The sequence below is a fragment of the Rhynchophorus ferrugineus genome, unplaced genomic scaffold (assembly GCF_030347505.1).
Source record: "Rhynchophorus ferrugineus isolate W39M unplaced genomic scaffold, kcgeb_rfMv2 rfM6, whole genome shotgun sequence".
Lineage (NCBI taxonomy): Eukaryota > Metazoa > Arthropoda > Insecta > Coleoptera > Curculionidae > Rhynchophorus > Rhynchophorus ferrugineus.
In genome coordinates this window covers 7,085,139-7,100,169 of record NW_027472585.1, presented here as the reverse complement: position 1 = coordinate 7,100,169, position 15,031 = coordinate 7,085,139, and the positions used below count along the sequence as shown (strand labels likewise).

General features: G+C 32.5%; 1 protein-coding gene across 2 annotated transcripts in view; it reads right to left on the bottom strand.

Annotated features, from left to right (window-relative positions):
• LOC143198586 (kin of IRRE-like protein 1) overlaps positions 1-8,253 on the bottom strand; it is a 684,992-nt gene extending 676,739 nt beyond the window's left edge. For both annotated transcript variants that reach the window (XM_076407904.1, XM_076407905.1), the window contains exon 1: positions 8,063-8,253. In XM_076407904.1, the coding sequence (XP_076264019.1) occupies positions 8,063-8,117 (55 nt within the window). In that variant the 5' untranslated portion in view covers positions 8,118-8,253. The remainder of the gene's footprint in view (positions 1-8,062) is intronic.
• Positions 8,254-15,031: the final 6,778 nt, after the last annotated feature.

Genomic DNA, 15,031 nt, shown 5'->3' with positions numbered 1-15,031 from the left:
TTTTCTTCCAATTAGCCAATACATTTTCCTATATTTCAATTCCAGTTCTTTTCTTTTCTTTTTTATATGTTCCAGCGAAGTTTTGCATCAATATTAATTCCGAGATATTTAGCGTTGTTGCTATATAGAATGCTACTATTATTTAATATTATTGGTCCTTGTACGGTCTGATTGTAGGTGAACTGCACATGTACAGACTTACTTACTAAAAAATATTTACTAGTCCAACATAATTCTTTTGACACGGTATTGCCACGTTGCCAGAAACATAGAAAATAATTTAATGAGAACTATGGAAATATTTTGATTAACACATATTGCGCTAATTCTGCTCAACAACAGAATACAGGAAAGAGCCTCATAGCTATATATAATATACCTATTTTCAATGAAAATCTACTTTCTTATTAAATTAAATCTGTTAAATGTATTCAGGCTGAATTAATGTTCAATCTAAAAGAAAGGGAATATAAAATTTACAATTCGATTTCTATTATCCGTTCCTTGATTTCCATTAAAATGGAAACTCCATTCGGATGTTGAATGTATAACAATTTATTTCTTATAACGGCACCAATACAGGTTACTATAGCGTCGAAAGTGGATTCAGGGCAATTTGTTTTTCTTGCCGTTCTTGCTCCTTGAGAGGATATATCGCGAAGAGAATCGAAATAAAAATATATGATTTGAATGGCTGACTCAATTTTATAAATTTACAGATTTCGTATAGATAATAGAATATAAATGGACATATAGTATCAGCATTACCTCAGCAACATAATAATAAGCAAAACAAATGAAGACTAGTAATCTAGATTTAAAGTAGTGTTGGGAACTATCGACTGTTTAGTAATTGACTGAGTACTTTTTAGTATCGACTGTTTCAGTCGCTATTTAGGTTCGACTAATTTTAGTACTTTTTACTAGTGACTGTTTCAGTTGACTGTTTTCAGTCGCTATTTTTGGTCCGACTGATTTTGTTACTATTTACTACTGACTGTTTCAGTCGTGTACTTTTAGTTACTATTTTTGGTTCTAATAGTTTCATTCGACTGATTTTTAACGTTCCAGCTCTGTCGTCCTAGCCGCGACCTTGACAAAAATCTACCCAATTTATGCTTTCATTTATTTATTTATATATATATATATATATATATATATATATATATATATATATATATATATATATATATATATATATATATATATATATAGTTTTATGATTTTTTTGGTAGTTTGCTTGTAATAGCAGCATTTTGGAACGATATTTTTCAAGATTGTTAATGTAATAGGGTAAAAAGATTAAAATTGTGAATGATAAATAGTAAAATACTTTGACTATTTTTATGGCAATAATAGGTAATATTTCGATTACTCCCTCGATTTCTGTTAAAATATATTTCCGTCCAATAATAAATAAAGCATTTACTTTATTTGAAAAAGATCTAGTAGTTATTGTGGGGTCATTTTTAATTGTCATGAATTAGTTTTTTTTTCTATAATTAGGTATATGTTTCATTTTTATTTCGTATTTATGGTTTTTGTACATCTTTAGTTTTTAAGTTTTGTTTAAGATCTATTGTATTGTATATATTTGTTATAGTTTATTATTCGAAAATGACATATTAAAATGGCAAATTAACATATTAAAATACTATAAAACATTTGTGGGGTATTAATCCATTCCATAGAAAAATTCCATTCCTTTTTACAGATCCATAGAACATTCAAATATAAAAGTAATTCTACTTCGTTCAAAATGAAATTATTAATTGCATGTTAACAGTATTCTGTAATTTTTTTTCCAAATCTTTTATAAAGTTAGTACGTGAAGGAATATGTACATTTCCGTCTAGCTTATACGACCGTTGGAAAATATAAGCACATATAACATTAACTGCTCCAAGCAATTATCTCCATCCTTTTCTCCCTCACGATTTATATAGGCAAAGGTTTGTACATCTACGTCTGACATCACGAATTGAATAAAACAGTCGAACCCTGCATTTGACTGAAAATAGTAATTAGTGTTTCAACTGTTTTCAGTCAAGAGTTCCCAATGCTAATTTAAAGAGTAGTGCTAAAAATACGATAATAAGGCGAAAAGTTACAAAAAAAACAATGATAGATAATGCAAGATGGAGATGGAAGTCTGCAGGTGCCAAAACAGGAGAATTTTAAGGATGACCGAGCAAATCGTACCCTAAAACTCACAGATATCTTATCGCCTTATCTTAAGACACATTTATATATATGTTATTATCCTGGTGAATGATGATGTTTTTTCTTAATAAGGACCTTTCTCACGAATTTTAATCTATCCATTTTATGATGGGCATCAATAAGTATCGCTATCGAGTATAATTGATACGTTTATGCCCAGAACAGAGCGAAATATGTCGAACTGAGACACTTGCTCTTCGCCATGACATAACTCAATCATACATTTAACACCGAGGAAAACATACTTAAAATATGAAATGGGTAATATTAAAACGTGCGGTATTCTCCAGACCTTGTTCCTTCTGATTACTAATTGTTCCGACACACGAGTCGTGACCTGTCTGAGGAGCGCTTCGCTTCTTATGAAGATGGATCCATTCGTAGATAGCCCCAAAAGATATATCGTTCTTTCAAGATGAAATCCATAGAAAGATGGGAAAAAGAAACGGCTATTGATGGTCAATATTTTGAATAAAGTACATTGTATCGATTTTTCATAATAAATATTCAATTTAGAAAAAAAAAATTTTAAACTATTTTATAGGCCTGATACAATAATTTCGAAATAATATTCCTCACTTCCAACTCTCTTTTACGCAAAAGGTTAAGTCGAACTAACTTTTTCTTGTGGTATGAAGCCTTGGTTAAATACTGACTTCAAAGGAAGTATTTCACGGAAAACTTCTTCTCTTTACCGAACCTTTTCCATGCAAAGAAAGAATTAAGTTACTAAATAAATTCGATGTGGTCGGTTTACTTCCCAAGACAAATATAACATACGACTATAAACTTTTACCTTAATGATTTTTTCGTCTTTCTCTCTGGGCAAGGTTTTAAAATAAATGTGATTATGTGAGTTAAAATATTTAAAATTAATACGAATATACATTATACATTATAACAAATATTTTATCACTTTCTTCAAGAAATTATTAATTTAATTCTAATATAATACAACAAATTTGATTTTTGTCTGATGAAACTGAAAAATCATCTGTAATTTAATTTGTGTACATTCATAAAACATAGAAATATAGAATGGGAAGTAAAATAGTCTATAAAAGCAAGAAAATCAGCAGAGAAACTGTCTTTCCATCTAAAATGTTGTAGGCCATCATCTTATATTTTTGTGTATAATTTTAAAAAATTATCATTTCTGTAGCATGTAAGGCAACATAATTTTTTAACGCAAGAACGTTCTCTTTCCTAACGTATTCCACTCTAGCAGAAATGGTTTTTAGAAGTAAACGATGATAAATTAAAAGGAAACTTTTGTGAGTTTGTTTTTTGCATTTCAGACCAGATGTAATTTAGTTAACGAGATGTAACTTCTAGTTGTAGTTTTAATAGTTTTCCAGTAAATTACACATCGATAATTGAACTGAAATACATAATAGGTGTCTATGCACAAATTATTTATTTTAATCTATTGAAAATAAAAATATGGCTATAAATTCAACATAGGAATCAGTAGTTCCTTAGCGCACATCAGAATCATCAAAAAAAAAGAAATAAATGAAAATATAATGTTTTTTGAAAGGAACTAAATTCATGGTTTGAAAATTACATGTTTCTCAATAGATACTTTTGAAACAGACGAATATGTACCTTCAGCTTCCTGCAAATAGGATGAAATCAGACAGTACAACACCAAAAACACTAAAAACTAAGTGTTTAATTTTTTAACCCTACTACTATAGTTTTATCTAAATGTTCTTTAACGATATCAGGAATCTATTTTAATTTAGACGTTTTTATTTGTTGACAAAAGTATATACAGAAACCAAATTAATTATTAGTTCAATTTACTTTTCCCCAATCTATTACACACGGTGTATGCATAATTAATAAACATAATAAATTTTAGTGAGGTGTTACAGTCTAGAGTTATGAATTGTAGTTATTTTTTTAAGCAAATTTAAAAATCCAAGAAATATTTTTATTTTCAATTTTTTTACTAGATATTTATTAATGTTTAAAGACTACATAAAAGAAAAAATGTGAAATAAGTTCAGGCTGATGAACTTCCTGCTAATATGAACCAAAAAAAGAAAAAATTCTTAACATAGAGAGACGATGTTTCCATACAAAGGTTGAATAATTTTTTGCCAATTACGGCTGTTCGAAAAAAAAATTTCTCTTGACATTTAGACAAAGCCACGTGTTGTAATTTACGAGAGTAGTGGAAGTATATTTAGGTTAATCTTATGTTTACAAAAGTTTTATTGGGCAAAAATAATTTATTATTTAACAAAGAAAATTAGCAACTGACAATGCCAATTTATTTTCTGCAAAATCAGAGAGTTATAAGTATAATGACAAAAAAATGTATACAGATATGACCATATTTCGTTCTTACCTCTGGTATAATCTTCAAACAAATTCTATGTTTATGTTATTTAACATAAATCTAAAAATCGTGTGTAAAATGCTGCTTCAAAGGTATGATCGAAAGTTATTTCTGCATCGAATAGTGACGGGCGATGAGAAGTGGATTTATTTTGAAAACTCTAGTGGAAAAATCATGCAAACCCGGTCGATCGGCCAAACAGTTTTATGATCAGTTTATGATCTATGATCAGTTTGAACAATGCATTGATCTAAAAACATCCAGAATGGACCCGAAGACACATAAATCAAAACCGGTCAAGAAAGTGTTGAAAGCACTTGGATGAGACATATTGTCGCACCCGCCGTAAATTCCAGACCATGTCCAGTCCGACTATCATCTTTTCGCATCAATGAGACTCTCGGGTAAACAATAACGCGTTGATGTGAAACCTATCAGGCTAGTTTAGAATGGATACGAATGAGCAGTTCTAACCTAAATATTAACATTAACTTTGTCTATTTATTTTTCTGTCCATATGCTTGTAACATCCATCATCGGAATTCTAAAAATGTCCTGTAAATACATACAATTACAAAATAATAATATTTTACTAATAATTCATCACTATAATAACAATAATAACGAGTATCTAACCACTTGGTGGCGCAGTGGTAAGGGCGACAGGACGGTCCACCCACTGTTGCGATAGTCACGGGTTCGAATCCTGCTGGGGTATGGTCGTGAATTTATTTTTGTGATTGTCCTAGGCAAGCGTTTAAATTCCGACAAGTAAAATGGTCCCAGTCACGCCAATAACCAGGCTGGGTAAGACCGGATGTCTTCTGGGATGATTTCTAAGTTGGTCACTCGCCAACCAATCACACATGCACCACCAAGCAATATTACTATGACTTTACTGTGGAAAAAAGTAATTTCTAGAATAAATCGCTTAAAGTTTCATTTTTAGATGCTTTACTAAACCGGATATATCTCTGAATATAACAACTTTTTAAAGGCATATTCTTGAAGGGTTAAGCATTGAAAATATGATGAAAATAAATAAAATCGATTCCTTCAAATTTACAGACTAGAACATTAACTTTCTTTAAAAATACTAAGACTAACTGTTTATACTTCCTCTCTGTCTATATTCTTGTACCTCCCATCATCGCAGTTCTAAAAATATCCCATCTAAAAACAGAACAGTTCGATGGATGAAGTTCAAGAACTGCCACGCTGGTCTCGAACGGCACGCGCCCCCCTTCCCCCGCCTGCCGATCGACGACCGTTTATTTTAAATCCAACCGAAAGACTGCACCCGAGCGACCTCCCCAGGCACCAATTATTTTCCAGACCGTCACCAGTCGATCCACTCTCCGCCACTGATTACCAAGCTCGTCGAGCGTGGAACCTACCGTACCATACATCCTCTCCTTTCTTCCACACCCCGCCAAGCCCGGCCGCATTATACATTTTTTCCAAGTATTATTTTTAGGAGACTGAAAAAAAAATTTTGACGAACGATATCATCGATAAAGAATCGCGAAAAACAAAAGCCGATACCGTAAAAAAATAGACAATCGCTCGGTCGTTTATTGTTCGCGATATCGAAATGGAATTACGTTAAACCGTCTTAACTTCCCTTATCAACTTTATATGGTTCTGTTATTTTTGCCTGCTTCCTTTGTCATCGGGAGGAATTTATTGGAGTTCGTTTGAAAAGGGTCGTTGGAGAACTTCCTCTTTTTACTTAAATTATGCTCGGATCAATTGATAGAATTATAGAACACAATTTTTTCCTTCAAATATTATACGAGGGCCACTATTTATATTTCGGGAATAGAAAAAAACAAACAGTTAAGCTGCGAATATATTTTTATTGTTTTTAAAGTACTCGCCACGACGATCGATACATTTTCGCATACACTTAAATCAATTTTCAAATTCCGAATGAGGTATCTTCAAAACATGATTTTTGAACGCTTCAATAGCTTCTTCGGGCAATGAAAATCGTTGAGAATCGTTGAATAAACTGCGCGGGTTTATTCTTCATGGATGGGAACAAAAAGAAGTCATTCGGTGCCAAATCAGGGCTTAAACAGTCTCTTGTTTGAGCCGATGCATGAGAGCTTGCATTGTCATGCTGAAGAACGGCATCTCTTGTTTGTTTTCCTTATTTTACCGCAAACTACTGGCAAACAAATAGTTGTGTACCAATCATAATTTACTGTTCTACAATCCTCTAGAGGCACTGTTGCAATATGACCAGGCCATCATTTTCTTTGAAATGCTTCGTGCGCGAACAACTTTTGTTGGGTTTGGTTCATCGTGGAACACCCATACAGTCGACTGCTGCTTACTTTCTGGCTCCTTCTTCGGAGTATATCCATGACGTCACCTGTCACGAATTTATAAACGTCTTTCGAAGCACCGCGATTGAATTTCTTAAGCATTTCTTTGCACCACTCGACACGAACCTTTTTTTGAGCGATTGTCAAATTGTGTGGGATCCAACGCGAACATAACTTTCGCACAACTAAGTGTTCATGTAAAATCGCATATATGCTGGTGGATCTAACGCTTAGGGATGCTTAGGACTAATTCACAACAGCCGATTTTGGACGGCCTTCACGCAGCTCGTCGGGCAGCGAACTACGACCACGATTGAATTCACTAAACCAGCGATACACGGTGGTTTTCTTGGTGCTCAATCGTAAAAAAACATCGCAGGAAAATGTTCACGATTCAGTTCCATATTTTGCCGAGACGAAACTTTCAACTAGATATAAAATAAACAAAGAGCGTCCGTGCGACAAGATGTTCTGAGTATGTATATCGTCAAAAATGTCAAACTTACTTAAAACCTTTTTACTTCTAAATTTCATCATATTCTATAGAAATACATAGAATATTGGCAAAAAACTTAATATTACTCATATGAAGAAAACTATATTAATAAATTAGTATTAGGCCTGATACTTTCCAGTCATCGTTTTAAATAAACCAAATAATTTTAACGAAATAAATATATAATGAAATAACAACATAATTATAAATATGAGTATATTATTTAAATAAAGGATTTTTTAATAAATCTATAGTATCTGTGCTATAGACTACATGATGTAGACATAAACTAGTATAAAACGTTTAAACTTCCCTAAAAATCGTAAACGACAACTCCGAAAGGTCAGTTAAATCAAATAGATCCCAGTATTTCCCTTTCCATTTCGAAAACATATCTACCAATTTTAATTAATATTATTCAGCTTACAAATTCTCGATAACAAACATTTATGGTGACAATTAACTGAACCAAATAAAAATCTACTATACCATAATAATCACAATAATGTAAAAATGTTACTAAAATGTAAAATTTTATGTTATTTGAAATATTACTATTTTTATGATAATTTTACGGAAAAAAAAATTTTTCAAATTAAAAAAAAAGGATTTGACAGAAGTAAGGTTAACATTCGAAAGTAAACGTCTAATTGCACAAACCTTTTAGAAGAAATTCCCAAAAGAAAAATCCAAGAAGCGCTCTCGTGATCATCATTGTTCTAGTAGTAGTAGTTCAAAGTCAAAATTCACCAATAAGCATTATATCACTACACCCACACCAGAAAAGTCCAACACGACCCGCAAAAAAGCCAGCGCCAAACTCAAACCGATATAACCAAAATTTTCTTCTACAATCCGTCAACTTGTTCGACTGTCATAGGCAAAAAAAAATGTAAACGGTCTTTATTCAGTTCTACCGTTCAACAAAATAAAATATTCTTATCGAAAAGTTTTTTGGTAAGTTTTTCTACTCGTGCTTCGATGTTTTCCGACGACAGGCGTCCCGAGCACACTTCGATTGTTGGTTATCAGCGCGCGACTGCCTCAACTTCGGCCGCGGCCTTCTGCTATCCCGAATTTTCAGTGTGCGAGGCAGCGCGCAAGGGTAGTTTTCGAGGTGACCGGTAAATAGAAAGAGTAGGTATTATTTTATATTAAGAGGCATTTACAATAAATGGACCCGACAGTTGCCGATATATTCGAGAGGATATAAAGAAGTATGACATTTTTAATTCAATTTCATTATTTTTTCTCCAGTGTTAATAACAGTTTAAAGGCAGTCAATTAAGTAATATTGGGAAAAACTGGGTAATGTTTTTTTTTAAATTAGTTTTTGTTAAAAATGACAGAGGTGAAATGTTTTTAAAATAATATTAGATTTGCAAGTCTGAAAATTAATTAAAGATAAAGTTAACTGATATTGTTTGGGTATATAAAATATATGTATGTTTACGTATTGTCTACACAATTTCAGTAATTAATTTTTTTTTTATTTTTATTAAAAAAGTGTTCCCATATATTTTATGAATTTAATCTTTTATAGAAACTAATTGTTATTAATGCTTTTTTTCCAAGACGATTTTTTAAATTTAGATACAGAAATATTTGTAGCAGTTTAGTAGATTTGTGTAGGTGGTTTCTATCATTGGTGGTTTCCTCTTCGAGTAAAAGCAGACGGGCTAACAGGCCAAATATCAATATTATTTATATTAATTACAGCTTACACTGGATATGCTTAATGTAATCTTAATTTATAAATGAATTTATTACTACTGTTATGTTGTAGTTGCATTTAGACAAGCAAGACAAGTATGGGATTAATACATCAATATGTATTTCCCAAATTAAAATAAAACTAAACTACTTAAGACAAAATTAAGAATATTTATAATATTCATATAAGAATACTTATACACTATACAAGTTCGTGTTGTTTGGTTCTCTTCAATCTTCTGATTTCCTGCGTGTTATCCAGTAGATGTATTGCTACCACGTTGCTATGATTTATCAGCCTGAAGTATATATCCCCACTAACTGCCATCGAGATATATTCCGAGGTATTTAGCTGATTCTGCTTGAGGAAACGGGCATCCGTCAAGTGATATAGTTAGGTTTTTGCCATTTCGCCATAACGTAAAATTAATATGGACAACTTTGGAGTTATTAAGCTATATTTTCCGGTCTCTAGTCCATTTGGTGATATTGTTGGTCGCTATTTGTAATTTTTCTACAACCTTAGGCGGAGATTTATGTATTTTTCAGTGATAACTGTGTCGTCAGCAAATATTTAAAATAATGTTTCTTTTATTGTTAGGATATCAGCAGTGTAGAGGAGATACAGGAGTGGTCCCAAGACATTACCCTGAAGAACTGCGAGCCTAAATTTTCCTTCGAAGAGATATGATTCCAGCAATAGACAATAATTGCGCGGTAGCAATTTGCTAATTTTGTAGATTGATCCTAAGTACTACACCAAGTCAAAAGCTTGTGAGACGTCCAGGAATATTGCAATATTTTTTTTCTTCGAATGCCTTTCCTACAACCGCTGTTACTCTGTGCGCTTGGTAGATTGACGAGTGGTAATTTCAAAATGGAAACTGGAAATCTGGTATTTCTATAAATGGTTTAATACGTTTTAATAACAGCTTCTCAATTAATTTTGCTATAGCAGGTAAAAGCGGAATAGGTCTGTAAGATCCAAAGAATTGAATAATATTTTTTTGGTATTACAAACAAACAAAATTTCTTATGATAATATATATTGTGTTTTTTTTTAAAGTTCTATATTCAGAATCATGAAAATGTACTTTTTGTTGAAATGTGTGCTAATAAAACTCCTCTGACAGTTATGAGCGACGAAAAAACACGGCAGGATATTTTTTAATTTCGCCTTTTTGATGAAAACAAAAATAAAGTTAAATAATAAATAGAAATAAAAACCATCTCCAACATATATATTTTTAATGTATGATAATTACTAAAACACTGTCTTGGCCGGCTTGGTGGCGCAGTGGTAAAGGCGATGGGACGGTCCTCCAACTGTTGCGATAGCCGCGGGTTCCGAAATTTATGTTTGTGATTGTTTAAAATTTGTAAATGTTCTAGGCAAGAGTGTAAAATCCGACAAGGAAAATGATCCAGTCACGCCAGTAACCAGGATGGGTAAGACCAGATGTCTTCTGGGATGGTTTCTAAAGTTGGTCACTCGCCAGTCGGTGGGCTTAAAGCTGAGAACCGTGGTTCAGAGCCTACGTTAAACTTAGGCCCAGTCCAGATAAACCCACAGTTGGTAAAAGAATACTTTAAAATGTATTTAAAAAAAACACTGTTAAAATTATTTATTTTTGAACAATAAATATTATATTAAACGTTGGGATAATACGATAAAATAAGGAATATTCGTCTAGTATTTAAATATATATTTCATAGTGTTACCGCCTGAACTGAACTGAATTGATTTTTGACAATATATACTATAAAAATAAGTTTTATTTTATTCAAAGCATTTTCCTTCGTTCCCCATTCTTTATCCTCTCTTCGCGATTCGCGAAAGCGATCTAAAAATCGATTCAAATTTTGATGCCGTTGTTAGAAATTAACCGACCAAGCTGTGAAGATACAAGGTAGCAGTGGGAGTAAAACTAAATCTAGATCACAACTATAGCTCACAATAGATCACTGAGGGCTGATCCCACCAAATACCAACCATTAGCTTCATATCAGGAGTTTTCGATCTTGTCGTTGCGGTTATAGTTGTGGCGACCGCCACGACCCTTTAGGCCACCACCAATTCACCATCAACAACTACAAAGGTTGGCAACGCCGGTGGATTGGTACCATGCAGTTCCAGGGTATAAAAGACCATCAGGACGACGTCTCGCTCTCTTTTCTTATCACCGTCCCCCTGTAACAGTACCACTTCCATCAGCGCTACCGTACTTCCTTCACCTTAACCTAATATCCTGTCAATTCTCCCATCGACCACATGTATCAATCGTAAGTTAGAATAAACAACTTTGATTCAACTAGTGTTTTTAGTTCCCGTGCAAGTTCCTTCCAAAAATAGTAATGAGTGTTCTGATAAATAATCGCAGCGGCAGCCACACATTTCGACCGACCGACCAACCCGACGAACATTCCTACATAGTCTACATAGAAGTGAACAAGATATAATATGTGAATAGCTAGTTCTGCGCATGCTTATTTCTATAATCTACATTATTACTAAGTTTCTAAGCAAGGACTTAACCATTCCATGCATTCATATCAAATTATGGTTCTTACACTCATTCCTTTAGAGGCACATAACTGCTAACTGATATGTCAGATTAATTTGAGAACCGAAATTTGTTTTTGAAATTTGAATCCCCATCGCTTTTGGGCATACTAGAATATACAGTTAAACATCACATGACGTTCTTCATTTCATTAACCAACTTCAAAAAAGAGAAGGTTCTATGTTCGGCTGTATATATTCTTTTTAATGTATGTTCGCCGATTACTACGTCAATTGTTGGTCGATTTTCAAAATTCTCATTTTATTTGAAAAAGTGCGCTTCCACGATGATCCCATTGGAACCAAATCAGGATCTGTTGGAGGGAGGGGGGGAAATAGAGGGAAATGCGCAATTTCAAAGGCACGTACAATGTTTTCACATATTTTTTTATCTAAAATAATCAGATATTTGTGTATAATGTTATTGCAGAGATGATATGATGGAAAGTCGGTAGTCGTTCAGTGCAAAAGCCATTCGGTTTACTTTTTAAACACTAACTAGCATATAAGACCTTGTAGAAATATTGCATACAACTGCTTCTATGGTGTAATGGTTAAAGCGTTTATCGCCCACACGGAGGTTACCGGTTGGATTCTCGGCGGGGATAATAACTTTTTGTTGTTGTTTAATTAAAACATTTGTCAAATCATCTAGGCTAGGCAGCGGTCCCCGGGGCCTGAAGCGTTCCTTATTTTCAATCATTATTTCTAGCCGGCTTGGTGACGCAGTGGTAAAGGCGATGGGACGGTTCTCCTACCGTTACGATAGCCGCGGGTTCGAATCCTGCTGGGGCGTATGATTGTTTAAAATTTGTGAATGTTCTAGGCAACAGTGTAAAATCCGACAAGGAAAATGATCCCAGTCACGCCAGTAACCAGGCTGGGATGATTTCTAAAGTTGGTCACTCGCCAGTCGGTAGGCTTAATGCTGAGGACCGTGGTTCGGAGCCCACCATTTTAGGCCCAGTCCAGATAAACCCATAGTTGGTAAAAGGAGACTTTAAAATATATATAAAAAAACCTTGTAGTAGATAGGTTAAATAAAGTTTTTGTTTATTTTTATATAGTTATTACAACGATTATTATATACATATTTTATATTAAAATGTTTTTTTGTGTTTAAAATCAAACTTTGATTATTTCTTAATTTTTAGTGAGCTCCTCGTTTATTTTTTGAAGTCGGTTCAATTTTTTTGATAAAAATATTTTGTTTTTAATATTGTTCGTATTTAGAGCATTCTTCATTATATATTTCCTATTTCAGAGCCATACAGCTTGAGAATTAATAAGGAAAAGACCAAAGTTTTATATTAAACGCATCACTTGCTATTGTAAATATTAACGAGATCCAGTAAACGAGTGCATAAGTTTAAATACTTAGGATCGAAAAAAACAGAACAGAACGATAAATAGAACAGAAGAACAAAAACAGAATGAACAACAAGATGAGAGAACCTTTGAAAATATTAAAATAAAAACCAAAATCCATCTCTCTTCTAACCGTATCTTTTGTATAGCTCCAAGACTTGCACACTGTTGAGATCTCTGAAATACGATGCTTAAGGTAAATTCAGTAATGCAGATTTTTGTAGAATCCTAACCGGTATTCGGCAAACTTCGGTAATTTCCGCCTGATTTTTCCATTTACAAGCAATCGACAGACAGAATCCAACGAACTACGACAGCCATTTTGAATTTTACCCTTGCTAGGAGCTATATAAGGTTAAATTTTTGTTGTTTATAGTTTATTTGTTCTTCTACTGTCCGTATCTTGATTATAAACGGTAGACATTAATCATCGATTTGTAATCTTGTTCAAAAAAGCTATTATAACACTTTTAATATAAACATTTGAAGACATTCCATCCAGGTGCATATCAATTTAATTTTTATTTTGCAAATTGTCCTAATTAAAAAGAGACAAAATGCTGCCTGAACAATTTGTAAAATTTTATTTGTGTTCGTACTGGTCGAAACAGTCGTCAAAAGTAGTGTTGGGAGCCAAAACACTGAGTTAATGCGGCAACATTGCGATGTTCTGACGTCACAAATCTTGATGACGTGTATCGGTTGCTTTATTGTACAGACTATATATCTTAAATTATGACGTTAAAACGGTGCAATATTGCCGCATCAACTCTGAGTTTTTGTACATTTTGACTTTGATATATAACAAAATTCTATTCTAAATATAATAATGAAACAAAAATGTTATCAAATATAATGTAATATATATGTTTCCCAGTGATTACTAACTGCTTACAAATATAAAAAGTTCTTAGAAAATAAAATTACGTCTAACACATATTTAAAATATTAACAGAACCTCTACCAAACAATATCAGATATTTCTGAAAAGTTTTTTGATTCTCAGAAACAATAAACACAACATGGAATTTAATTTCTCTAGTAAATTCGAAGTGACAAATGCTATTAGCCATATACTTATATTTATATATGAATAAAAAAGGGAGTGAAATTCTATACGATACCCCGATTCTCATTTTATTTAATATTAATTAGTCTTTCTGATAAAAGTCAAATAATATCATAAATATACCTTCCAGAATATATAATATTTCATGAACAAAAATGAATTATAAAAAATTTTATATGATACAAGAAAAAACTTAGTTCTTAATTAAATTAAAAATATTTTCTTGAAATATTGCTTGCGGCCTCTAACGTCACTGTCCCAAAACTGTAAGGATTATAAAGAAATCTATACCGTGAAAAGTATAAATCTATACAGAAATCTATATGTACAGCTATATAGAAATCTATAAGCAGAATATAAAAATCTGTACCCACGATATCGAAATCTATATGTCCTATACCGAACATTCAAAATATCTGCGCTAGGTGTCGGAGTATAATATATTAATCCGTTTATTTTTCGTATAATCAAGTGCAATTTTCTAAACAATTTAGCTAAGAGGACTTCATCATAATACCTATGTATTATACCGAAATTTAAAGGGAAAAAATGTATACATCTCTACACAAAATGATATAGATTTCTATACATTGGTTATCGTTATATCCAGGATTTTGAAAAAACTTACACTAGGTGCCGCTATATAATATATCAGTACAGTCAAGATTTTCGCATGGTCGAAAGCATTTTTAAAACAATCTAACTGAGAATATTTGTAATTATTACGTTTTGATGTCTAGATAATGCCTTTAGGCCGACACCCTAAAATAGGAATTGGTTGGTAAGTTTTTTTATTCAGAAGGGTAACATATAATAGACCTAACCTTAATGTAATTTTATTAAAATTTAGCACTTTTTAGGGCTGTGTGCACGTTTGGTGGCTTGTATTTATTTTACGTGTCAAAAAAAAGTATCG